The sequence below is a fragment of the Ziziphus jujuba genome, chromosome 5 (assembly GCF_031755915.1).
Source record: "Ziziphus jujuba cultivar Dongzao chromosome 5, ASM3175591v1".
Taxonomy (NCBI): Eukaryota; Viridiplantae; Streptophyta; class Magnoliopsida; order Rosales; family Rhamnaceae; genus Ziziphus; species Ziziphus jujuba.
Genome location: NC_083383.1, coordinates 12,265,834 through 12,292,921, shown reverse-complemented (window position 1 = coordinate 12,292,921; position 27,088 = coordinate 12,265,834). Strand labels below are relative to the sequence as shown.

At 32.2% G+C, this 27,088-nt stretch overlaps 4 protein-coding genes across 6 annotated transcripts; 2 read left to right on the top strand and 2 right to left on the bottom strand.

Annotated features, from left to right (window-relative positions):
• The first annotated feature begins 2,499 nt into the window (after positions 1-2,499).
• Positions 2,500-5,769, top strand: LOC107422708 (uncharacterized). The gene is made up of 3 exons (XM_016032208.4): positions 2,500-2,886; positions 3,468-3,620; positions 5,114-5,769. The coding sequence occupies exons 2-3, from the start codon at positions 3,489-3,491 to the stop codon at positions 5,594-5,596; spliced, it is 615 nt and encodes a 204-aa protein (XP_015887694.1). The 5' UTR covers positions 2,500-2,886; positions 3,468-3,488; the 3' UTR covers positions 5,597-5,769.
• A 3,570-nt stretch (positions 5,770-9,339) lies between these two features.
• Positions 9,340-18,197, bottom strand: LOC107422711 (uncharacterized). Of its 2 annotated transcripts, XM_016032210.4 has the most exons (14): positions 17,780-18,188; positions 17,381-17,553; positions 17,194-17,281; positions 15,831-15,930; positions 15,663-15,736; positions 15,463-15,534; positions 15,134-15,211; positions 13,573-13,697; positions 13,259-13,331; positions 12,521-12,582; positions 11,984-12,364; positions 10,704-10,803; positions 9,848-10,078; positions 9,340-9,589 (listed from the first exon to the last, which is right to left on the bottom strand). In XM_016032210.4, exons 2-13 carry the CDS (start codon positions 17,464-17,466, stop codon positions 9,878-9,880), a joined length of 1,440 nt encoding a protein of 479 aa, XP_015887696.2. In that variant the 5' UTR covers positions 17,467-17,553; positions 17,780-18,188; the 3' UTR covers positions 9,340-9,589; positions 9,848-9,877. The 2 variants fall into 2 exon arrangements, with proteins under 2 accessions (XP_015887696.2, XP_060673347.1); XM_060817364.1 differs by lacking the exons at positions 9,340-9,589; positions 9,848-10,078 and adding an exon at positions 10,156-10,584 and having other exon boundaries at positions 17,780-18,197.
• Positions 18,198-18,946: 749 nt separating this feature from the next.
• LOC107422675 (uncharacterized protein At4g37920) lies at positions 18,947-23,247 on the bottom strand. Of its 2 annotated transcripts, none has more exons than XM_016032154.4 (7): positions 23,007-23,247; positions 22,678-22,823; positions 21,581-21,993; positions 20,968-21,136; positions 20,286-20,530; positions 19,789-19,976; positions 18,947-19,617 (listed from the first exon to the last, which is right to left on the bottom strand). In XM_016032154.4, the coding sequence occupies exons 2-7, from the start codon at positions 22,811-22,813 to the stop codon at positions 19,458-19,460; spliced, it is 1,311 nt and encodes a 436-aa protein (XP_015887640.2). In that variant the 5' UTR covers positions 22,814-22,823; positions 23,007-23,247; the 3' UTR covers positions 18,947-19,457. The 2 variants fall into 2 exon arrangements, with proteins under 2 accessions (XP_015887640.2, XP_015887641.2); XM_016032155.4 differs by having other exon boundaries at positions 22,702-22,823.
• Positions 23,248-23,396: 149 nt separating this feature from the next.
• LOC107422676 (pentatricopeptide repeat-containing protein At4g18520, chloroplastic-like) lies at positions 23,397-25,863 on the top strand. The gene is made up of 2 exons (XM_025075646.2): positions 23,397-25,418; positions 25,534-25,863. Exon 1 carries the CDS (start codon positions 23,509-23,511, stop codon positions 25,375-25,377), a length of 1,869 nt encoding a protein of 622 aa, XP_024931414.2. The 5' UTR covers positions 23,397-23,508; the 3' UTR covers positions 25,378-25,418; positions 25,534-25,863.
• The last annotated feature ends 1,225 nt before the right edge of the window (positions 25,864-27,088 follow it).

Here is a 27,088-nt window from a genome sequence, read left to right as displayed (position 1 = left end):
TTGTCGTCATTTTCTAATGGTATAAGATTAAGAATCCAGAATTACTGATGAATTAACAGTTCATATGAAATTTTGGTTTATTTAGTTTTATTAGAAAGCAGCGAGGAACTTAATAATAAAATTATATTCACATCCAAAAAGATATGAAATAAAGTTAATAATAAAAATCATTTACCAAAAAAAAAAAAAAAAGTTAATAATAAAAATCATTAATGCAACTGGTTTGGTTTGGATTAGGTGAATGGATTGGGCACGAAGACTTAAAAACTGGGCCAGTTATGCTTGTGTTCGATGAATACAAGATTTTGCTTGCCCAATAAAAGAGTTTTTATATACAACTCTATAAAGAGGAAAATTTTCCCCCCTGTCTTTTGGAAGCATACAAAAAGGTCAAAATTGAAAATTCCTTGTTTTTGTTTGTTTTGTTTGTTTGTTCTATTATGGCTTGCAATCTCTCTAACAAGTTAATAAAGATAAAGTTATTTTAAAAACATTATCTATAAAATGTGTGGCAAAATATCAATGGGGGTTGTCTCTAGTGAGCTTCTAACAAATCAAGTATTGACACACACATTCATCAAAATACTTGGTAGTAGTGGTGGAGTTGTGTAAAGAATCAAAATGAAGTAGTCAAAACTGGGAATGGAACAAATTCTTCTGGAACTTTTAATACACTTTCTCCAAGTTCATGAGGTATCATGGTTCCTCTGCTTTTTCTAAAAGACTTATAAGTGCAGACAGGATTGGGATTATATTCCTTACCATTTTCTTTCTTTTTCTTTTCTTTTTTTCTAATTGTGATTCTAAAGTTGCTTTTTTCTATGAAGAATAAGTAATTTCACCAAAACAATCTATCAATTTTAAAATATATATATATATATATATACACACACACACACATACACACACATAATGACATTTTGGTAAAAATATTTTCAATTTAAAAAATTAAAAATAAATGAGTTTGATCACTTACAACTTTTAAATTATATATATTTAATTTTTTTTTGCTTGAATTAAATTATATATATTTATGTGAGATATTTGATGGGACATGTAATTTAACAATTCAAAATAATTAAGTTTACATTTTCATCTCACCAGAACTAAATAATTATATATATGTGTGCAAATTGTTAAAAGATTTGATACTGACAAAGTCCTAAACTAAAATATAAACACTATATTAAAAGTATGATAATCAATTTCATCTGTTTAGGTTTTAGCTCCATATTCAATTGAACTTACGACATTAAAAAAAGTTATGTCTTGTAATTATTGTTAATTGAATTGTCCAAAATAATATTGAACGTCTTGAGTAATATATGTATTAAAAATATTTAAAATACATAAGTTGTAGTAATTTGAAAAAAAAAAAAGTTTTAATGTTATAAAAATTACAATGGCTAGTTCGAATAAGTCCAACCCAGCAGCCGTTACCCAGAAAAAATTAACAAATAAATAAAAGTACAAATAAAAAATCGAAGAGGAAGAAAATAAGAAAGAAAGAGAAAAGCCTTATGGGACCGTTAACAATGATTTCAATCATAAACAAAATAAAATATTGACTTGCAACGTAGACCAACCAAAATGAGTAAGATGTACTTAGCTATATTCACCACACATATATATATATATATATATATTCTTTCTTGTGTCAGAAACTTCATTAACATGAAACATATATATAAATTTCTAAAAATATAATGATATATATATATAAATTATTTTTCAATTTTCTACAAAAGAAGGGATGGAGTACCTATGGTTTTGTAGGAAAATAATTAGACGACCTCTCTTCTGAAAACTTTTGCCTTTTAATATAACCATTTTACTAACAAGTACTCGTTATATTTTGTAATATTATAACATATATATTAACTTAACCGACAAAATATAAAATTCTTATTATTATTTTTTTTAATCAGAAAATTATAGTTAATTTAACCAACTAAATATCAATATTTTATTGTCTCCTCGGAGATAGTCTCAGCCAAATCCATTATTTTTTAAAAAAAGTAATATGATTTTATTTTTGTCTTTCAATAGTGATATGATATTAGTGTTAATTGTTTTTGGTAAACGATATTAGTTTTAATATATATATAATTAGGAATATTAAAAACATTTTGGATACCAAAACTTACCTTTGACCATCAGACCGCTCTTTAAACTTAAAAAACTAAAGAAGGGGTGAAAAAAGATTCAAAGCTCTAATTTGGTAATTTAACAAAGGATGAAATCAACCTAAAAAGAACATACATATAATAAAAAAATCTAAAATGGGATTTCACAAAGGACAATTTAATGAATAATTAATCGAGTTTTTTTTTAAATGAGGTGATATATAAAATTATAATTTATTAAAAATTAAAAAAAAAAAGAACATATTCCCTTATTCTTTTCCCATTTTCAAACTGAGCGCAAGGACAAATTGGTAATTTTGAAAAATCCTGGTTTGAGTTAGTAAAGTCTCGCTTTAGTCTTCTCTAACAATTATCTCGGGCAGCCGAAACTCGGTGCCGTGTCACTGCCCAAGCTGCCCAATTTGCCTCCTAACTCTAACTTCACGGGCAGGTCTGGGCAGGCTCTTCTCTCGCTCTTCTCTTTCTCTTTCTTTCTTTCTCTCGTACATACCCTGAAAGGTTCTCTCTAAGTGGTTCTTCTGCGTCTGTGAGATCAAAATCTGACGGTTGAGAATGAAAATGATTCTAACGCAAGCTTTCTGAAACCAAAGAAACCAAAAAGAGAAAAAAAATAGTTTTACAATACTCACTCGCAGTCGCAGTAGACCACCTCCGCTCCTTTCAGATCTTCAAAACCTTCGCTTTTTCTCTCTCTCTCTCTCTCGCGCGCGCACGCTCTTACTCGCTCGCTCAGTTTCAGGTTCGCTTTGCTTTAACTTTGTTTTCTTCCTTTTCTTTCTCTGTGTTAGAATTGGAATTCCATTTTTTTTTCTGGTTTCTCGCTTCTGATAACTTTCTCACTCTGTCATTCTCGAACTTTCTTGTTTCCTTTTTTTTTTTTTAATTTTCTCCTCGTCGTTTTCCCGGAAAATTTTCAAGTCACGCGCGCTTCGTGGCTGGTTTTCAGTTTTTTTTTGTTTTTTTTGTTTTTTTGTTTCTCGAAAAGATAAATGTGCCGGATTCTGTAAATAATTTCGTTATATTTTTTTTCGTTGTTATTATTATTATTATTTTTTTGTTGTTGTATATTTTTATTTTCAGATCTGACGGAAAAAGAACATAAACGTATGCTATTTAATTTTTTTTAAAAAAGTTTTCTCCGATTTTCTACTGTGTCTGATACTGAGATTTTTTAATTGAAATTTTTCGTTTTTTAAAAAAAATGTTTGGGTGTAAATTTTTTGTACTTTTACAACCAGATCTAACGGTCGAGGGGGTTTGGGGGGCATAGATCTGACGGTAGAGTGGGATGATGATGATGTCTGTTTGACACTTTGACAGGTTTTATTAGAGTCCGTACAAATGGAGACCAAAAAGGATGGTGTGGTGGAGGTTAAGGCTGTTAACCTGGGTTTGCTGCTATCATGCGCCGGGGATGTTCTAGCTACCCTTCTTACCTCAGCTATGTTTTCGGCTTTGATTTCCTCACCCCAAGTGAGCTTTTATTATTTGTCTTTTTTTAAAAAAAAAAAAAAGTTATTTCATACCATCTTTTTTTTTTTTTATGGGTTATTCGGAAATTAATTTTTTTTATTTATGTAATTTAATCATTTACTCATGCCAAAAATTAGAAAAATAAGAACATAAAATTTGATTTTCTTTGTTGTTTTAGAGATTATATTCACAAAAAAAAAAAAGAAAAATCCCAAATTTTATTTGTTTATTATTTCCTCGGAACTGAAATAGAACATAGATGTTGTGGTTGTGAGATTGATTGAGTTCCGGTGGGTCCACTTTGAATGATAATAAATAATAATACCCCCCGTGTTGGCTTTTCCACAACAAAGAAGAAACTTAAAAATAAAAAAAAAATAAAAAGAAAATCTTTAAAAGTCAAGGCTTTTTAAAAAATCCCTTATTTGTTTTTTTCTTGGGAAAAATTTTTGCTTTTCGATTTTTAATGTTTTCGTATAAAATCTGATTTTTTTTTTTTAAATTATTACAGTGAGATGAAAAATAATATTGGAATATTCTATTCGTTTTTGTCGTTTGTGGTAGAAAATATTTTTCGAGGGCAACCTTGGAAGTTGGAAGTGGAAAAAGACATTACTAAAAATAGAGTGGTAAATTCGCAACAGTTTTGTCTGCTTAGCTTAGGCTGGATCTTAACACTTGGTCCGTTTGTGATATTTATAATTCATGGTTAAGTTACATATTTGCCCTTTTCAAGCTCTTGTTCATCAAACTTGAAAATATAAAAAAATAAAAATAAAAAAATAAAAATTTGGAGGAGAAAAAAGTAAAAATGAGAACAAGTTTAGCGTGGTCTAGCTTTTCGTCAAAATTGGGTCTCTAGATCTTGACTTCCACCGTGGAAGAAAATATTACAACTCTGCTTCATTAATTAGGTTGTCTCCGTTTGCTATGAATTATCATCATTGATTTGATTGTGACTAAAAAAAAAAAAGTGTAATTGCGGATAAAAATGGTACAAAAGTCTATATGGAATTTGAGGTAAAAAAAAAAAAAAAAAAAAAAAACAAATTTGAAGACCTATTTTAGTTCACATAGACACCTGTTGGAGCCTTTAATGGTACTAGTCTGTCACCTACCTATTTTTACCCCAAAAATAAAATGTCTTTCACCTACCCTACCTATTGTTAAAATATCAGATTACTATAAATATAGATTATGATATATATGTTTTATTTGGAACTTCTTAATTGGGTAAATGGACTCTGGAATTAAGCATTCTATTATGGTTTAGTAACTCTGCCTAGCTAGCAATAATGTGTATGCTGATGATTAGAAAAGCTAAAGCCTAGCTTGCTTTTACATTGCTTAATATAGACTGTCTAAGCCTGTCCTTTTTTCTAATTCAACGTATTTTGGAACCCAAGCTATCCCAACATTCAAAATGTAGCTTAGCTTCCCGGTTTACTTTCCTCAACTTTAAGAATTTATTTTGTAAAATGGTAATTTTCCAGGACTCTATTGGGGTTACAAAAGCTACCATCGTCAAAAATTGGGATGATTGCTATCACAAGGAATGCCAGTCGAAAGCGGTTGATGGTGGGGAAGATGGGGACGAAGACGATGAAGGGGATGGTGGCTTAGGAGGAGAGGGTGAAGACGAGCTATCTTCCGAAGGAGGAGGAGGAGAAGGAGGAGGAGGTAGCGGAAACAATCCTAATGGAAACAGCAACACCAACAACAATGGTAAAGGCGGCGGAGCTGAAGGAGGAGAGAGTGGTGGAGCTGGGGATCGTGACAATGGAGAAGATGAAGATGAAGAGGGTGATGACCATGAGGACGAAGATGATGATGACAATGATGATGACGACGACGATGATGGTGAGGATCAGGATGAAGAAGGAGTTGAAGAAGAGGATCCGGATGATGAGCCAGAGGATGAGGCGGACGAGGATGAAGAAGAGGCCCTTCAGCCCCCTAAGAAGAGGAAGAAGTGATTAAAGGAAAATTTTTAGTGTTATATGAAACCATTCAGCATTGCTGCTTTTTAACATTGTAGTGACTTTTTAACGCTTATGAGCAACAACTATTTTAGGCTGGTTTTTATTTCAGGCGCATATTGTATGGACTAAGTATATTCAGATAAGGTTAATTCCCTCTTAATTTTCTACTTGGAGTTCGAAATTTTTCTACAATATAAATATCATTTGTGAAAAATTTCAGTCAAAAAGTTCATAAAGATATAAAGATAAATTACACCCACATTCAGTCTATTTTTAAACAAATACATCTTAGACGTACTAATTTCATTTTCAGCACACGAAAATTTAGCTCATAATTATGTTTTATAAATATAGATTTTCAAATCAGTTCAAGTTTATGTTGAAACAAAAATAAAGTTGATCTTACACACATAATTAAATTCCAATATTAACTTATTAATTGTAGAACCATTAACCTTCAAAATTGCTCTCTAACCTTTTTTTTTACATATATGTGAAGTAATCTTTCAAAAACACTAAGGAAAATACGAGGTGTGTATATTTCCACTTGTCCTATTGATAAAGCCTTAGTCTTTTAAATATTGAAATCACATGTAAATTATATGATTTACCAATTATTTTAACTCACAACAAAATAATAATTTAATAATATAATAATAATAATAATAATATGAATACGTTAAACAAGATTTTTAAATAAAACTGATCTTCTTTAATAGATCAATTGGATTAAATCAATTGAAGTATTATAAAAAATATATATCCAAAAATCCTATTACATTAGTTAATAAATAAACTAGTTCTATTAATAATATAAATAAACTCTATAAATGAATTATTAATTATACCGAATTCATATAATATATATATATATAACAGATTAATCATAATTTTTTATCCATCACATTCCTTTAAGATGATAATTTGTCTTTTTTTAGTTTTAGTTAATTATTTGCTTTTAATTGGATAATCATCTTCGAGTGCTGGTCAATTAATTTTGTGAAAGGAATTTATTCTTTTTCTCTTTACATATATGAACGGAATATTTGTAGAAGTAACCCTATCGTCACTAAATTTGTTTATTTAATTGTAAAGAGAATTTTTAGTTGCAATACCAAAGAAAATTAATACAGTTGTCATTTTTTTAATTTTCTCAGTTACTTTTTTGGATTTTTTTAAATTTTTAATTATGTTAAAAAAAAATTGCGAGTAGGAGAATTGCCGGAGGGTTTCCTGCAAGCCTATCCCTATAGCAGTGGAAGCTCCTCCTTGGGGGATGAAAACCTAACCCTAATTCAAAATGAAAAACAAAAAGACAATGGTAGCTTTGTACTTTTATGGAATGGTATATAATTAGTTTAAAATTGCAAATAGAATACTAATTAACTTAGCTACGTAGGTCCACTCCTCCCACATGGAAGGGTTGAAGTGTAATTGCACACATATAATAACTATGGATTAATAAAAAAATGTATAACTTTGTCTTTAAGAAATCCTTGTGGGAATTATTTTATACGAAACTTGGTCATAAATCATATTATCTTTTCTTTATTCAACGAACTAATGAAGCTTTTTTGTATTTTTTATGTTTGTAGATTAATTTGGATTGGACATATTGAAGTTGCTGATGGAAGGTTGCTTCAATAAGCATTTTTTTTGTTTTTTTTTGTTTTTTTGGATGATAAGCTGTATTATTAGTTGAGTAGTAGTTTTCATAGTTTTTACTTACATTTGATACTATACATTATCTTATCTTATTTAAGAGAATTGCACAACAATGTAAAATAAAAGAGAGAACAATCTTGCTGGACTAGTATAATATGTCCAAATTTTCATCAAAAAAAGGTATACTATGTCCAAATCAATCCATTGAATGAGCTGGACTGTTTTTATTTTTTATTTTTTCTTTATCTGGGATAATATGAACATGCAATTTTTGTCAAATCAAATACTAGAAGTCTTATAAGAGATAATTTAAAAACTTCTAGAAATGTAATTGCATACTTCCATGTTCTTGTGATTTGATTGTTTGTGTGGTTGCCGGTTTTTCCACATACAAAATTTGGTGAGGAACTCTGGAGGTATATGATTTTGGAGGAAATAGAGAGGATCCAATATGATAAGATTTAATTACTATAAAATAATATTAATTTCAATTAAATAAAGAGAAGTTGAGTTTAAAATCTTTTAAGTCATGTCAATTAAATAACTTCACAGTTGCAAGATTTTTGTCAATTAGAAAAGGGTAAACTAGCCAATAAAAATTTCAGTCATTCTCGTCCTTTAGAGTTTCATATGTTTTTTATTTAGACAAATTATATTCATACTATAAAATTATTATACACGTTACATTCTATATATATTTAAATTAAAATTTATTTTTACTATTTATGTTAATATATTATACTTATTTTATCTTTAATAATTTTCTTTAAAACGAATTAATCCTAAATACACTACAATTAATTTTTCAAAAACAATCCGACCTTTTCATAAATTTAAAAAAAAAAAAAAAAAAACCAACCAATCAAAAAATTTTCCATTTTTTGGCTAAAAAATCAACAAACGATCCGTTGTTTTTTAATAAAAATCATTGTTTTGATATTTGTCTAAACCACCCCCAACCTCCCTTCTTCTTTTTTTTTTTTTTTTTTTCATCTCTTTCTTATCTCCTCAAGGGTGTGGAACCAAAATTGTTAGCTGTTCGACATAATTGTCTCTCCTCACCATTTGCCGTTCATTATCTCCATTCATTAGTCATCCAAAAGTGTTCAAATATTCATTTCTTTTATTATTATTTTTTTCCCCATAAATCTAAAACTTGGCATTCAAATATCACTTCCCAAAGTGAATCCAAAATAACAATACATCTATGGTAGACAAATCAAGTTGAGATTTGGCTGAAAGATTAGAGAAAACACTATAAAACTAGATGAAGCAACTGATACATAAAATCAAAAGTTCAAGATTTGTACATTGTAGTGTATTTTATTTATTTATTTATTTATTTATTTTAAGGCTAGTTAAGATATTTTATCTATTGGTATTATTAAAATATTTAAAAATCATTAAAACCGTCGTGTGTTTAACAAGTTTTTTTTTTTTTTTTTCAGTATAAGTAGAACTGCCATTTTTATTTTCCTCCTAAGGAAGTTGTAGTCTCATAGAATTGTTGTTTACTGATTGCGTTGGGTTCTTTAGCCCTAGCAGTGTTTCACGGTACTGTTTTTGTTTGGGGTGTCTAACCACCGGTTTTTACAAAGAAAAATAAATAAATAAATAAATAAAATAATAGTCAATTAAAAACAAAATGAAAGTGTAAATATTGCTCCCCTAAATTAAATGATGAAATAAATCTATCACAAAACTTATCCTAATAAAAAAACATAAACGTGGAACGAAGTCATCATAAAAATATTGATTAAAAAAATCAATCTAAGATAAAATTAACTTTTCTTCTACCAAGGAATCAATAGAATGATAAAATTATAATTAAGCAATAGAATAATCAAGCAATCAATTGAACAAAGTTTATTTAATTATTTATTTTTTTGGGAATGTTGGTGTGGGCCCCTGAGCCACTTAGGCCCAAAAAGAGCCGGTCCACAAGCTGCTGTAGCCCATTGTCAAGCTGGCCCACTAACTTCTCAGACCATAGTAGAGACGGCCATTAAACAAAAATCATTCCAAGAGGTTGGACAAATAGTCAAATTCCAATATGCGGAAAATAAATAATATTAATTAAAATATAGATAATAACCCATTTTCTTATTAAATTTAAAAGGTTTTTAAGCTAGTTACGAATCCTGTTACAGAGAAAGAAATTTGGAATAAAAACCACCTTATTTACAAGTAAATATACACAACCAAAGAAAACCCTCTCTATTTACAAGGAAAACGTCAAGGCCAAACATATTAAAGAATTTTACAAAGTTAATCCTCCATGGATACTAGTCTTTTCTCCTTAGGTTTTTTTCATTCACAAGCCTGTTAACCATAAAACAAATAAGAATTAATCCTCAACCCAACGAGCAACTCAAGAAAAAAATTCACCCAAAAAAAAAAAAAAAAAACTCTAAGAAACAAATAATGAAGATATACTATGAAAACTTTGGATGCCTAACAAAGACTATAGGATCACTATTTTCAAAAGGGTACTTGTGCTTGACACAGGAACAATTCGAAGCCTGTTCAGAATTAATTCTTCAAAAAAATAAAATAAAATAAAATAAAATTGTAACTTACATCAAGTAGAAAAACTGCTATACCACCAGATCATTTCTTTTTCGCATCAATGATCATGGCTCGGGTCCAATGTTCAATATCCTCCGATTGTGATGGTGGTGGAGGAAAAGTAGGATGCTCAACAAGATCCCATCCTTCAATAAAGCATTCATTCTTTCCAACATCGGATAACTCTGTTGCATAAAGGAAGCTCGTACCAGAATTAGGAAAGTTATTTTCAGAGAGGTTTCTCTGCAAAGCAAAATAAAACAAGCGAAATCAAGTTTGGAACACCTGCATGCAAAAATTCTTAGCATGCAAAAGGTTTCCTCTTTCTCTATCTATACATATAATCGGACAGTATAATCACAAATACTAACTCCTGAATCCTGACTTGAATTACTCAAAGGGCAACACAAACAAAGTACTAAAATTATATAAGACATTCTAAACACTTTAGGCCTCCATTACATGTATGAGCACCAACGAGCAAGGCGTTGCAAATCGATTATCTTCTAATATCACCTTGTTGGTCCCCCATCATGTTGATTCAACAATGTTCAGTGATAAGTATATATCAATAACTGAGAATTAAATTTTACTACCATGGCTGGAATGTCCCAAACCCCTTTTGTCCCGAAAATACAGTTATTATTTTATTTTAATTTTTTTTCTTTAAAAGGAAAAAGAAAACAATTAAAAGAAAAGGGAAAGCTGTAAGGTGGTTCTGGTAAAAATAGGCAATCCTCTAAAAGCCACTGCAGGAAAACAAAAAACCACAATATGGGAAATTGCATTGGAAATAAAAGCCATTTTCATTTTATAGAAACAGAAATACTCAAGAGCTAAATTAAATTAAATTGAAGCAAACTCATACCGTTGTCATTGAATGTGCACTCTCTAGAAGAGTGGTTGATGAAATGGTTGAATTCACATCCCATACAGATTTGTTTAGCTGCTGAACTTGCTTAAATGACCTGAAAATTAAAAAATAAATTAATAAACACATGCTTCATAGTAAGAATTTAGCATATGAGTATAAAAAATGATAAATTCCTGATGACTGTCTAATGTCCATGAAATTTTATGAATTTTTCCAAGAAAAGACACAGAAATGCAACTATTCTAATCATCAGATTGCGACATTAAACTTGAGAAACTAGGGGGTGAAACTTCTAGCTTGAATTTGTGTTACATATATCATTCTTCCAATACCGCACAAAACACGATTCAATACTCATCTATCATTAGCAATTTTTAAATATTATAAAAATAATAATAAAGTTTACTTTAGAAACATAAACTGAGGATTCTTTAAAAAAAGAAAAAGGGAAATGGCCCGTTAACCTTAGACCACATTTACCCAACGCCAAATCTAATTTTAGCCCCAAGGACAGTTATCATTTCTTAAGGAGGTTTTCAAAGGCTGAAATCTAAGGGATTCAAGCAAAGCAACGTTTGCAAGCAGGTTTTAGGACTTGAAATTTCCAACCCCAAAAAATTTTCAAGTATGACAAGGCTCAAGTATAATTCAAGGCAATTTCATTTTGTCAAAAGACTCAAGTGATCATCAGGATATCTTAATTTGTCTATAAAGGGGAATGCTGGGATTTTGTTAAAATCTAGTCAGTGGAGATGCTAGGAGCTATTATCACAATAAATAGCATCAAATCCTTCCCCATGTGAAAGGGGGCTGATGATTTAGGATGGATCTGGTGTTCTATTTGAATAACATTGTCAGATTGTCTCACCATCCTCTGTGATGGCCCTTCCAGTTATGATGCCAATGACTTGGGATAATATGCTATATCAACTTTGTTCATGCAGTGCAAACAAGATGCTATATCAAGCCAAACAATCAATGGAGAGCTTGCACAACCAAGCAATATGCAACCAAATTTCTAGCATATATGTGACACCTAAGGTCTTTCAGTATGTGCTGGTTATTTTGCAGCAACACAATTGACTCAGTCAGAGCCCAGACTCAGATTCTATAGATAACATGTATTAATTGCAAATTTCACAGAGGAATTAGACATCATCTTTATCCAAAATCTTTAAAACTCAATTCTGTTACTCTAGCATTATAAGCATCACAGATATCAAATGAAACATGGAGCATATTCACATATACAAAAAATTGTGCAGCTCATGTACCTTGAACAAGCCATTTTTAATGAGAAAACAGAACGAATTTCCTTGGATGAAGATAATGTCGCCAATAATTTTGCAAATGCTTCAAAAGTAGATGCCTCAGAAGGAACTTCTAGACACAATGAGTTGTAGCAGTATGCTGTTATGCACGCCACACTTTTCTTAAGAAGTGAAATGCCTTTTTGCAAGTCCTTGTGTGTTTCAACAGAATGTGGAGAAGCAGAAGAGTAATTAAAGCTACTGCTTCCAGAAGAATCCAGGCGAGGCTTCCTCTCTGATTCTATAGAAGCAACACCAAAATTACTTGAGCTTCTATCTGACCATGAATTTTCCCCACTATTGGTGCAATAATTTAGGCGCGGTATAAACAAGGGATACTCATTGCTGCACGATACAAAATTCAGTAATCAAAAAAAAAAAAAGGGGCGGTAACCACAAACAAGGGATACTCATTGCTGCATGACACAAAATTCAGTAACTAAAAAAAAAAAAAAAAATTAAATAAAACAACAATGTTACATATTACTTCGGGCCAATTACCTTCGAGAAGAAGGACGTGCATCCCAATAAGAATCTCTTTGCCATATTCGTGAGCAAGAGCCCTAAAGCAGGATTACAAAAATACAACATGTATAAATAAAAGAATCCACAAATGCAGAATGAAAATCTTATTCAATAATCTTAGTGAAGCTCCAAATGTCCAGAAAAATATGGATGCCTTAGAAAGTTACATACATCTAATAGGTATTGGAGAATGTCCATCTTGAAGGTACATTGGCAGAAAAGAGATATTTATAATGGGAAAAAGGCAGATTCTTCCATATAAACAATATAGAAGGAAAAATATTCTTAACGTGGCTAGAATAGGAAACATAAATGTGTATTTTATGCACTACATTTAATTTGTAAATATCCAACAAACCTAGAAGATGAATGATAAACATAGCATATGAGTAAGATTCATTTTACTCGTAACCTATATAAGTATAAAAATCAATGAAATAATTTTGATTATAACCATTTTAGAAAAACTGAAAAATACATAATAAAATTAAAAAAAAAAGAAAAAAAAAAGGTTGTAACATGTTACTTTTCATCAATAATTATAAAACAGCTTTATGCAAATGAAAATATCACTCAGGATTAGCATTTCGAAATCCCTTAATTTTGCCACACCATAAAACTTCATGTTTTGTATAGATATAGAATCTAATATGCTTAAATCATGGCATTCAATTGAAACTTTAAGCATTACATGGAGCATGAAACTGTGCTTACCGCAAAACCAGAGTTATGAAGTGCTGGAGCAGCCAAGTTCTGAACAACAAGATTTAGGAGTTGCACCATGTACCTGTTCTCCAACCATAGGCATCACTAGTTAGTTAAAAAACAGGTACACCCACTCCAAATTACGATAAACTGCACATGATAACACTGAGCCTAACTTCATTTTCAGAATGCAAAAGAAATAGCCTGAAGCGCAGTAAAATACTACCATTCAATAATATATTGGTAAATCTCAGCAGTATGATATAACCATAATTTTCTAGCAATGTGATATGGATACATAGGCTTATAGAGAGTTAGAATACCCCAAAGAGGCAGCAAGCTCTTCTGATGGAACAGAGTGTGGATCGAGTCCTCTTGGTAAGCGTGCATTGCAAATTTGATCATATTGACCATTAGACCCATCTTTTCTCTCTCCTTCTGTAATAACCTAAAACAAAGAATGCACATCTTTAGAGTTGAGTAAACAAACCAGCATGTAAAGAGGTCAGTGTGATACAAATCCTAGAAGACAGTTACAATCTAAGATTCAGGTTCATTTGTTAATCATATTCTTTTTGATGTCTACATTTTAAATAAAGCAGGTGAAAGATGGCAAATACAATAATGTTTGTTCATAGCAAGACTAACTTTCTAGAATTTATATCACTTTGGACAAAAGATGGAACAATGAATATATTGTTGTTATTAAAAATAAAAAAAAATAAAAAAATAAAACATGCTTTTCTAAGAAAGCTATAGAATTAGAACTAGAATCAGATGTTACTACTCCTCTGCTATTATTCTTAATCACATCCTTTTCTTTTTCTCAAAGTTTAACTGCATGAAACTGGATTCTAATAATTTTTCTTATATTATGTAACAGTCCCCTCATAAATTTCCTTAATGCCTTGGTACTTCTAACTAGTGCTCGTTAATATCACAAAAGGCTCTACAAAATAGACAAAATAGCATATTTTTCGTGACCCTTGACAAAATTTCTCATGTAGACGTTGTGGAAGAACATGGAAAGGGATCTACAAGGCTCACTAGGCAGGACTCAACGACAAGGCAAATCTTGAACCTTAACAAATCAAGCAACGATTGTACCAAGTACTAAGCCTGGCAAAGAATACACCTTCAGATATATTCTACGTGTCTGGCATGAGACTCTACACTTCACATTTCAATTGCTGAACTCCATGCCTCTTATATCCCATTATTTACCATTTAATCTTAGAAACTGAGACAAGTTTCTTTTATAACATGATAATATTTTAATATAGCTAATTGTAATTTCGAAATAAGCACTTCTTTAATCTACTTTCCTATCGTCACATAACAGTTTTTGCTTACAATGAAATTTTGATATTTGTGAGGATTCTACAAGTGGTTAATCTGAAACCATGTTCAACAAAATCACATTAACAGTCTTCATTCTGTCCAAGTTGCAGTGAGATGTTAACTAGTTAATATGCCTAGACTTGCAATGATCCACAAAATGTGTAAATTACTTTCATAACCAGGTTAATTAACATTTGTCAATTTCTAAAATTGCCAAAGGCTTAGGTGTTCTGCCTTCAGGCCATATCCCTTGCTTTTTACTTGGTCTCATACTTCTGCATTTTGAACAGAAACTGAAGTAATGGATTAGATCTAAAGCCTGTCCCTTTACCCTCATATAAACTGTATTAAGGTATCTTAAGTGCAATATCAACCAATAAATCTTCCACAAAAAAAGCACTGAAACTGAGAATTAGGACAAAGAAGGGGCGAGGGATGACAGGATATCTTAATAAAAAGATTCAGAGAAATGTCTGATGGTTATCAGACTCAACAGCACTTGTAATGTTCAAAAGTAACAAATGAACATTTTGAAGTACTTACCTTGCGTTGGGGGAACAATTTACATATTTTTTTTATAACGACAGACTGCTTATGAAGACGTTCAGAGGTAATTGCCATCTGCATTTCAGAAAATTTATTGAGCATTAAATTCTGTGTTGGGATAATCAACAACATTAACGCAGAAAATTAGAGCAACTATATGGTGGAGGATATAAATGTCACAACATGATATGATGAAAGATTAATAAAAAGCAGATCAAGTTATAGACATAAATTCTTAAAAATTTTGATTATTAGTATTAAGCATTTTTCACCAGGAAAATTCTTTAAATGACATTGCACAAAGGAAGGTTATGAGTAATCCTTACAAGCCCTAAGCCCTGAGTGTAATTAAAGTTAGGGTAGAACTTTTCCAGTTGTTCCCCACGATTCTTTTCCAACTGCAAACAGGAAATTGATGCATAAGACATCCAAAAACTCATGATGTTAACCTCTTCATCTCGCATAAAGCATGAACCCCATGAAGAAGACAAAGAAACAAAAAACACAAAACAGAATTTCACCATACCGTAGAAATGGCTGATTCAAGCAATGCATATTTGACTTTTAGATCGTAGGAGGTCTTCTGAATCCTAGCCTTCCCTGTAAAAGTATCAATAGGTCTTTCAAGTTTTACTAGAGTGAAAAAGAACAAATTTCAACCTAACTTGCATTTGATCATTGATGAGCAGCCAACCTTTCACAAGCTCTTCTTTATTATGGCGAAGCTTCTCCCTTAACCTTGCAAGCTTTTCATTTTGAAACACTCTCCAACTACGTTGATCATCTGCCTTCCCCTGAAGAATGAAATTTGGACAATAGCAATAGAAAGGATAGAAATTATACTGTATCATTCCTACTGCCAGTTAGAGAAAAATATAAAAACAATGAAAGCCCAAATTCCATTAGCTCAAGCTTTTGAGAGAAGTGGTAATTCAACTAGGTATCAGAGCCAGTGATCTAAGAGGTTCTGTGCTCAAAATTCAACAACTCCACCCAAGAAAATTAAAAACACATATAAGGACTCAAAAAAAAAAGGTCCAAAAGAGGCAGGCCTACATGTGAAGGGGAATGTTAAAGAAAAATATAAGAAAAAATGAAAGCTCACATCCTATTAGTTTAAGCTTTTAGGAGAAGTGGTAATTCAACTCTACCTAAACCAAAGAAAAAGAACTTCGACTCTACTTTACATTATATTAATATGAATAAAACAATATTTTAAACAAACCAAGATAAGCAAGCCAAACAATACAAAAATAATGGCATGAAGGAAAATTGGTTAAAAGAAATGAAGCAAAATTTTCATTATCCCATATATTCTTAACAGATGGATGATGACAAAAGTTAATCCTACTTTGAATATTTTTGCTATCTTAGAATATACTGCAAACTGAAACCTTTTAAGCAGAACCTAGATAACCTAACCCAATCACCTCAATAAAATCTATAAACAGCATTGCTGCTTCTCAGTTTGCAAGACAATCAAAGTCCTTCCTTGAGATTCTTGCGAAATTACTGCATTCATTTATATTTTCAATAAAGGAGTGTTTGGATCCTCCACTTCTTGTCCAGATCAAGAAATAGTCCTTTTTTCTAGTGGTAGTTTAAGGCAGTACACTTTTCCAATTAGCATTTTGAAAAAAGAAAAGGGGGAGGGGATGGTTTAAATTGTTATAGCAAGGGAGAAGTTGAAATGATAAAGGTAACAAAGAATGAAAAAAAAAAAAACTCGTCTATTGATACTCAACAGGTGATGACGAAGTAATTCTTAATATATTTCATGTGGAATGGCACTTTACACAGGCAACCTATTAAGGAACTTTAAAACTTCAATATTGTACCATTGAAAACTCAAATCCATTCTCAAACTTATACGCAGAGTGTAAATATCATCTTTATGATAAAAGATTAATCCATTGCTCCCCAGTCATAAAAAAAATATATTTTAGCAGACTTAGATTAGCACCATTCTTTCTCGAAACGCCATCTATTATAAGCTCATTGGCACTCAAGAAAAACACATCAAGGACAACTAAGACTTCATAAAGCATAAATCAAACCTTAGCAACAAGCACTTCACTCAATCTTAAGTACAAGGAATCCCGATGGCTCTTTAATGCTTTTAAAGTATTGTAGTGATCAGACAACCTGGGCAAAAACAAAGAGATAAAATCATTGCTATGTATATTATAAGCACAGTTCAAATCAAGATAACACCAAAAGGCACTTAAATTTGGAGATAGATACCTGTAATTGACACACCCGGCGCAAATAGAAGCGAGGTTTGAATTCTCGCAAATAGCGCAATTACTGGTTTTCCTGCTCATCATCATCTGACTTCACATCAAACAACAACAACCCTCCAAAAAATTTGCAGTATCCTTTCAAATACAAAACAAAATCATCTATCCGTTTGGCTCCTGAGAAAGTGTCAGAAATCGAATATCAAAATCTTTCACGATTCTAAAAATGATAAAATAAAAACTCAAAAAAACAGTGTATTTCAAAATTTACTGTCTTAGGCATCAAAACCTAAAAAACAATAACAATGATAATAATAATAAATTAAATTAAATTAAATTGAACAGCTACTAATCCAAACAAAGAAGAAAACAAAACAATACAAATTTAATTTAGAAAATTTACCAGATAACGAGCCCTAATCCGAAAAACCAAACCACTCTCGGAGATTCGAAATTCTGATTCTCCAATTAATTACTTTTTATCAGTTCGAATCAGAATTCATACGGCAGCAATTGAATAATTACTAGAGAGTTGCTTCAGGAAACGCGCAATTTTATCTATAAGGTTTTAAATTTTGCGCGCAAAAATAAATAAAAAAATAGTTTCAGGGTTTATTTGATTTTGAAAAATAATTTTATTCAACGACTGAGATTTTATAGCGTCTTTGCCCAAGCCAGCTTTGTTACGAAAGGGAAAGGTTTTCTAAATTATTTTATCAAATTTTTGTGTTTTAAAATTTCATTAAAAAAACGGATTTTGATATTTATAAAACATTTTATGAAATTGACATGGTGTGGTGTGAGTTCGAAGTTGAAGCGAGAAAGTGTAGCCTGAATGAGACACGTGGGTGCACTGCTCCATTTTTCATATAAAGAAATTGCAGGATTTGTTCATTCCCCAAAAAAAAAAAATATATATATATATATATATATATATATCCTTTACAATTTTCAATTTTATATACTATTTAATATTTTAGTAGCTTAATGTATGTATATGTATTATGTCCAAAAAAAAATTATAAATTCTAGTTCGACACAGATGTTTCTGCTAACATGTTGACAAAATTGGCCCATCAAGCAGTACCATAATAGACAAAGCACATAGTTGTAATAATCATAGAGCATTTTTATTTGTATTTATGAAAATATAAATTTGAATAATGAAAAAAAAAATTTGATAGTTTATAAATAAGATGAATTATTCAAAGAAAAAAAAAACAGTTAGATAATAACTTATAAATAATTAATGATTAGACAACAAAATATGTAATTACATTTAATTATTCTAATTACTATTTAGAAAAATAAAAAAAATAATAAATTCCCTTCTTTCAAACAGCACGCTATTCTCAATCAATTCACGGTCCTTCCAACCATTTAATAAATTTTTGAAGTTCTACTTGAATCATAAAAACACGCAATGGAAGGACCATATCGGAATCTCTATTAACATTTGCTATAAACAAAAATATTGGTTTGATTTTTATGATTAAGCTCAAATTACATTGTTGGTTTTATATAAATATAAATGATTCGTTAATTCAACTAAAAAAAAAAATTACGAAGCTTCCTAGGCTAGAATATATCTGCCTCAAATGATCTATTGGATAGAACCTGTTAAACTTGGAACTCTTACAATTTTACATGGGTTAACAATGACATAGGGACCCACTATACAAATCAAACAAAATCCATAAAAGCAACTACGGTTTTGTCAACCTTCTGATTGTGATTTTGATTGAAGCTCACAGTTTCACAGCTTCTCTGCAAAAATTTTGCTACATTTTCAAAGCTCATGTGAAAAACTCCACGCTTGGGTTGTATAAAAGGTCTACATCTTCAAGCGCCGGAACGAGCTCTTAAGACAATGCTACTTCTGCAGCAAAGAGACCCAAATCAAAGGCTTAACCCATAGACATTACATTAGGAATCTGGTTCTGTCATTGACTTGTGGCGCAAGAAATGCAGGCCAAATCAAAGGCTTAACCCATAGACATTACATTAGGAATCTGGTTCTGTCATCGACTTGTGGAGCAAGAAATGCAGGACAAGCATCGGAGAAGTATATAAGATTGCAGTCACATGAATTTGTTTTCAACTAACTTCTTCAATTCCTCAAGTTTCAGAATGATCTTCGGATTCATTAGGTCCCTAGCTTCCCTTATGAGAGTGCCTTCACTACTGAAATGATATGCATTCACAACAGCATCAATCCATGCATGAAGCTTCTCTGGGGTTCTGTTATAATATCAAAAGACAAAAACATAAAACATTAAAGAATTAAGGTATATTGAAATTCAACCTGTTAAAATTAAAATTGCTGTAGAGCTTCACAATCTCAGTAGCATATAGTATTTTTCAACAAGAGTTGATTGATTCGACAAAAGCATTTGATTTTCTATTACATACGTGTAGAGAGAGTCAACGTCCTTTCCCTCAAGTTCTTCTCCTGGGGTAAATGCATCATTTAGAGCACATAGTCGCTCCTCAGGATCCTCAATTGTGAGAAGATACTTTACAATTCGAATTTCTTTCGGCATGAGTCTTTGAAGATTACCTCTAGCAGTCATGTACAAATGATATAATATGTCTTTAACCTAACCAAAGTAGAAAAGATAATCATTAGCAGCCTTTCAATTCCAAGTACCTCAAACTATAATGTCTCTGTGCATATGGTACTCTGTCAAATTAAAGCTATCACGATTAGAGATAACAGTTTTGTTTTCGATGTGCAAAATAAATAAATGAAGAATAATGAGAGCAAAGCTATCCCTGTTAGAGATATCAATTTATCTCATTTATGTGCAGGACTTGATAAATGAATTATAATAAGAACAAGGTTGATGAAGCATATACCCTTAAGTTGGTTTGACATCAACACTATAAACAAACCAGCATCACTTTACCTCATCTTTCATCATGTTCGATTCCTTAGCAGCTGACCAAGCTTTTGTGATCATCAACGCTAAAGCGGAATCTAGTTGATTTTTATCAGCCAAATTGTCTATCTTCCTGCAAGCAGCATCTAAAGAAGGAGAATTGATAATATCTTGGAATTTCAACTCTGCAGCATTCAATGCTTCCATGCTTTCAGTTGCTGCATCATGAGCTTGTACAGCCGCCAAACATGTGTTCCCAAGCTTTGCCAAAGCTAGCCATACAGAGAAAAATTAAACTAAGACAATAGAAAATGCTAGTATCATAACATACAATATTTACGTATCCTGCCGGCAGCTAGGCACATAAACCATAAATAGCTTGTGGTTTGAATTAGTAAACACTACTTGAAAAATTATATGCGTGGTATAAGTATCAATTAGATCATCATGATGTGACTACCACAGCCTGAAATTCGCATATAATTTGAACAGAAGTATACAACTCTTTTTCAAACACAACGAGAGAATATTAAAAGTTATCAAATACTCATTATGATTATTCGAGAAAAAGACCATGATACATACTTGTACATCATATAGCGGGTGTAAAAAGTATATTGCCTAGAATTGGACATTTGGACTCAAAGGACACTCAACTATGGGGCATCGTTAGCATATATAAGTTTAGAGACACAGAGTTTAGTCTCACCATTTTGCTCCGTTGGATCATCGTAGTAGGATTCAGCTACAGTGTGAAGATGCACAAAAAATTCTTTTGTGAAATCTTTGCGGCGCCTGGCAACAATATCACTTACTTCTGTTGGTGCCCTTCTGATTACTTCAAGAAGCTCATTATGTCTTTGTACATCGTCGTCAACCTGTGGAAGAGAAATTTCCACTAAATTCATAAGGTACCAAAAAAGAAAACCCAAGGGAACCAATGAAGCAAACACCACTCACTGATGAATAAAACAATCACAACCTGAATATTTTATATCACTCAATAAATTAACTTACTGACAACATGCCATTTTTACATGTGGATTCTACCCAGAGACTGTAATATTGTTAAATACCCCCATGAAAGGATCTTTTAAGGAAAACAAAGTATTATTTCTTTCTTTCAAATTGGAGAAGAGTTAGTAGATCAATTAGATTGAGGAAGTTGTTTGGTATCATGAAGCAGGAAATGCACAACCCAGGTTACTTCTTGAATAGGGCAAAGAGAAGAAACTATTCTTGTTCCTGAGCATAAATAAATATATATATATGCTAGAAGAATCAAAGACTTCTAGGAACCAATATCACTCCATACAACTTACCTCTTTCAGCTTTCGTCCTAACCGAAGTAGTTTATGCTTCATCCCAGGATCATCCTCATTATCTGCTCGATCATGACAGCGCTTATAGAAATGGGGCCTAATATTGTCCCATTCCTTACTGAAAGCTAATAATCTTCTCCAGTCAGTTGGAGTGGTCTTGTCAACCATGAAAACCTCAATGAGCTTGTCACATACTCTGATCATTTGTTGGTCATCCAAGTGCCTCATGTTATCTTCTTCTCCTCCATTTTCACCATTTTTTGTGGGTTCTTGAATCAATGCTGGGTCAGAAGAATCAGAATTCGAAAACTCTTCTCCACGATATTTATTTGGCAGTGCAGTTGTATCACCAATAGCAGCAGCCACAATATAGGATGGTCGAAGCCTAACTGATTTAGTGAGCAAGTGACAACCTAGCATTCCACAATAGCTTATAACAAAATTAGGACGAGTTATATGTAAACAAATCAAAATCGAAAGAGTAAGAGACTTCAACTAAAATTTACAAACACATTATCAGGAATTTACCACTACAGATCTGATAGATGACTTCAGTTCAAGTACATTACAGAACAAAATATTTGATGTTATTAACAACTACCACGCAAAGAATATTGATTTTTTTACTTTGAAAGTTGGGATAAACGCAGTTTACACCACTTGTGGTTGGAATAAGTTTTTCACTTGATGTTGATTTGACAATATTTGGCAGAACATTCTGAGCTTAAACCCACCAACAAAAGTTTCAGCTAATCCTATTTCTTTCCTAGATATGATTTGTGATATTCGAAGTTTAAATGGAGAATAAGTCAGCAACAACCAAATGATATCAGGCGGTTAGATGTAACAATTTTAAGATTAGCAGCTTAATCTCCCTCAAAGGGAAAGCTAAGCTTTTTGGGCTTTTATTTATTTTTTGTCATGTAGCTTATAATATTCGTATGTATGTGTTTACTTAGCTTAAAGAGAAACCATAAAAATTGTATGCTTAAGCGGCCTGCAAAAGCAGCAAAACCAATTGCATATATAATACTTTTACTTCATCAACACCTGAAGACATCCATATTCATTTAGCAGACTAGTGCAAAATTACATACTTATACGAGAAAGAGATGCATTACAAGCAAGATTCCCAACGAAAGAGAGAGAAGACACGCGGTCTCTTGTGGCGGCTTTAGGCACTCGTAGTGGGAAAGAACACGAAGGCTGGAGAGTCACAGAAGAAACCTCCATATATATTTATCTGCACGAAATAACAATTAAACGTATACCCACTATCAGAAATCCATGCTTCAAAACATTCCCCAAAAACCAGAACCCAGAAATTGACAAAAATAATAATAATAATAATAAATAAAGAAATAAAGAAAAACAGAGAACATAATAAGAACTATGGAGTTCGCATGGAGGTAGTTTCAGAATCAACCTTTATATGCTCTCCAACTGAATTTGCTCCTGACTTGTTCGAATTGTGACTCTGTTTCGTGTTAATAGGAACCGAACCGGACGATAATCGAAGCTTTCTTTTCCCACCGTAAGGGGTTTTAGGCTTTTTACTCTTCGGAATGAAAAACAGTATGACAGGTTGTTCTGCGAAATAATTGATATTTTGTTTGATATAGCGGCGTCGTATTGTATGCCATGTAGCACCGGTGCTGGTTCTTCGGGCAAAGTTTGCGAGAGGATAATACGGCCTTTGTACAGTTTAATCCAATAGAATACCGCCACGTAACTAACCACTGTGGGAGGGTAAATGAGTCTTTTTGCGAAGCTAAAAAAATTGCATATTGCAGGCGAAACGGGTGGGAAGGCCAACGGCTATCTTATTATGTCTGAGCAGAGGTTTTCTCACTGTGTAAATTAGGTTTTTTTTTTTTTTTTTTTTTTAAATTATAAATTTTGTTTCAATTTGGTTTCCAAAACCGGCAATGCTTTCACCGACTTTCTTGTCACCTGGAATCGGTGTCAATTTTTCTCAGCCACCTTCTGTTTTCGCCATTCAAACATCCAAATCAACAAGCCAGATAAAGAGCTCGGATTCAAAGAACCATAAACGACAGCGGAACGCTACGAATTGTCGTTGCTTTTCCTGTGGAAATCCATATTCTATATACGATTTCCAGAGTATAAGAAATGTACCCACCTCCCTAGAAAACCCAGATGCGGAATTCTCTGAAAATGAATCATTTATTCAAAGCCTCCGTCCCTATCTGATTGCGTTTTGGCTTCAGTCATGTCGTAGTCCAAAAGATGTCAGGAGAATACATTCGGTTGTCATAAAATGGTTGATAAACCCGGTTACTTATGTCTATAATAACTTGATATGTGCCTATTTGAGATTTGGGAAGCTAAGTGAAGCACGGAATGTGTTTGATAAAATGACGGTTAGAAATGTGGTTACTTGGAGTGCTCTTATTAATGGTTACTTGAGCCTTGGTTTTGAAGATGAAGCTTTGAGTTTGTTTGCTGATTCTATTAAAAATGGGGTCCAAGCAAATGGGAAGATGTTTGTGTGCATCTTGAATCTTTGTAGTAGGATGTTGGAGTTAGAGCTTGGGAGACAGATTCATGCTTGCGTTGTAAAAGGTAGCTGGAGGAACTTGATTGTTTCCAGTGCCATTGCAAAATTCTATGCGGACTGCGGGGATCTAAGCAGCGCTTTTCGTGAATTTGATCAAATACCGAATTGGGATGTCGTTTGTTGGACAACTATGATTACTGCTTGTTCCCAGCAGGGACATGGACAGAAAGCTTTTTCTCTCTTCTCTCAGATGTTAAGTAATGGATATTCCCCTAATGAGTTTACAGTTTGTGGTGTTCTGAAGGCGTGTGGGGAAGAAAAGGAACTAAAATTTGGGAGACAATTACATGGTTCCATAGTTAAGAAGATGTACAAAAATGATGTTTTTATAGGCACTTCTCTAGTGGATATGTATGCAAAATGTGGGGAGATTTTAGACGCCAGAAAAGTGTTTAATGGAATGAGGAATAGAAACACAGTTACATGGACATCTATTATAGCAGGATATGCTCGGGAGGGGCTTGGCCAGGAGGCTATAAACCTCTTCCGAGTGATGAAGGGTCGGAATATATTTGCTAACAACTTGACCATCGTGAGCATCCTTAGAGCTTGTGGCACAATCAGAGATTCACTTATGGGGAGGGAAGTACATGCACAAATAATCAAAAACTCTATTGAAACCAGTTTATACCTGGGAAGTACACTAGTGTGGTTCTACTGTAGATGTGGGGAGTCCTCTAATGCCACCAAGGTCCTCGAACAAATGCCTCTCAGAGATGTTGTCTCATGGACAGCCATCATTTCGGGTTGTGCTCATCTTGGACATGAGTCTGAGGCTCTCGAGTTCTTAAAAAAGATGACAGATGAGGGTGTGGAGCCAAATTCTTTTACTTATTCATCAGCCCTGAAAGCATGTGCTAAGCTGGAAGCTGTTCTGCATGGGAAATTGATTCACTCATCTGCAAATAAGACCTTAGCGCTGTCTAATGTCTATGTGGGAAGCGCTTTGATTAATATGTATGCAAAATGCGGATATGTAGCAGAGGCAATTCAGGTTTTCGACAACATGCCAGAACGGAATTTGGTTTCTTGGAAGGCTATGATAGTGGGTTATGCAAAAAATGGGCTCTGCCAAGAGGCTTTGAGGCTCATGTATCGGATGCAAGCAGAAGGATTCGAGGTGGATGATTACATCCTTGCAACGGTTCTCACTGCTTGTGGAGGTGTTGAATGGGATGTGGACTCTTCATCTCAGTTTATCTTGCAGTCCACTTGAGCTATCCACCTGATATTGAATTCAGATTTTCAGATCGAATGGTAAATGAAGTCGCAAATTAGCCAGCTATTAGGGTCATAATTTAAGAGAATGAAATTCAATATCAAATTCAAAAATTTATGTTGTTGCGTTACTGATATAGATTCAGCAATGCAGAGTAAAAAAAATCAAGTGGACAGGAGATGATATATATATCGATATAGGAAGCATGCAATTCCTTGGTGAAAGATTTGTACAGTTTGGTACTGGGGGAAGAAAGAGACACGTCTCGGCTTGGTAACTTCTTTCCTTGTCAAAGCCATTTGTTTAGAAGCATGTAATGTTACTGTACAACGATGTTCCTTGTGTCAGCTATTTGTAAATGTACATTCATTGTAACAACTAACAAGCCCAATCGTTTCACTTCTTGTGCTTCTGTGGAAAACGTTGCTTTTCCTAAATTTATGGTTTTTTTTGGATAAATAATTTTAATGGGTTATTCCGCAATTTTTTGAACCAAACAACATTATTATTATTATTATTATTTTAACGGCTGACTTGTAGTTTTAGGAGTTTATTACCATTTTCTGGCACAAGGAATTTATTGCCTTTCTTTTTTTTTTTTTTTTTTTTTTCTGCTAACATGAATTTATTACCATTTTAATACCGAGGGTTATTCCTTTTGTTCAACGTAAATTTTTCCTTGCGGAAAAGGGTTTTGGTCTCGTATAAATTTTCCCGTTGGTCTCGTATCTGTTAATTTTGGACCGACCATAATTTTAACAACTAATCAAATCCAAAAATAAAAAAATAAAAAAAATAAAAAAAATTATATAGTTTTTGGAGCGTGGACCAAGTTTTAAAATTTGGACATATGTAATATCCAGTCATAGATTTTTTTGGGCGCACGGTACTCAGCACCCAGACTCTATTGTGTTAATACCAATTACATAAATTTATCAGGTAATCAGTGTAAACTATATAATTTAAACTTTTGTTATTATCCTTTTTTTTTTTTTTTGGGTGAAATTAAAATCATTATCGTTAAAAGAGCATAGACAAGCACATTATTGATATCTAGATGCAAATTCCACAAGGGCTGCCCATCTTTTTTTTTTTGGGGTGAATATTGCCTGTCTGCTTATTTGATTGAGAAATGAGTTGTATAGTCGAAAATTAAATATAATCTTATTTTGTTGACTTTTTCTTTTAACGTAATTGAAGCTTACAGGCTAAAATATCCGCAAATTTGACAGCATAATATGCTTCGAATTTTCAATGATTTAGAACTAGTTTTCCTCACAGTCAAACTTTTTCTTTTTTTTTTTTTTTGTTTACCAAATATTTATATACTTTTCTTCATCTTTATCATCAGACGTAGGAAACAAGTTATACATGAAAAAAAAAAAAAAGACTCTAAATTGAAGGAAAAATGCTTGTGAACTCATTAGAATATCATTGCATCATTTACATGAATGAGTCTCTCTTTTTTTCTTTTTTCTTCTTTTTTGGGCAAATTTTAATATGTCTTTTCTTTGCTTTTTTTATTTTCATTTTTTTTTTATGAAGCATGAATTAGTCTTTTATTTTCCAAAAAAAAAAAAAAAAAGAATGAGTCTTCTGTTTTTTTTTTTTTGGTAATGAAAAATGAATGAGTCTTGTTTCTTCTATTGGCAATAAATATAATGAATGAGTCTTTATGATGTCATATGACTAAAATGGTATTTGTTAT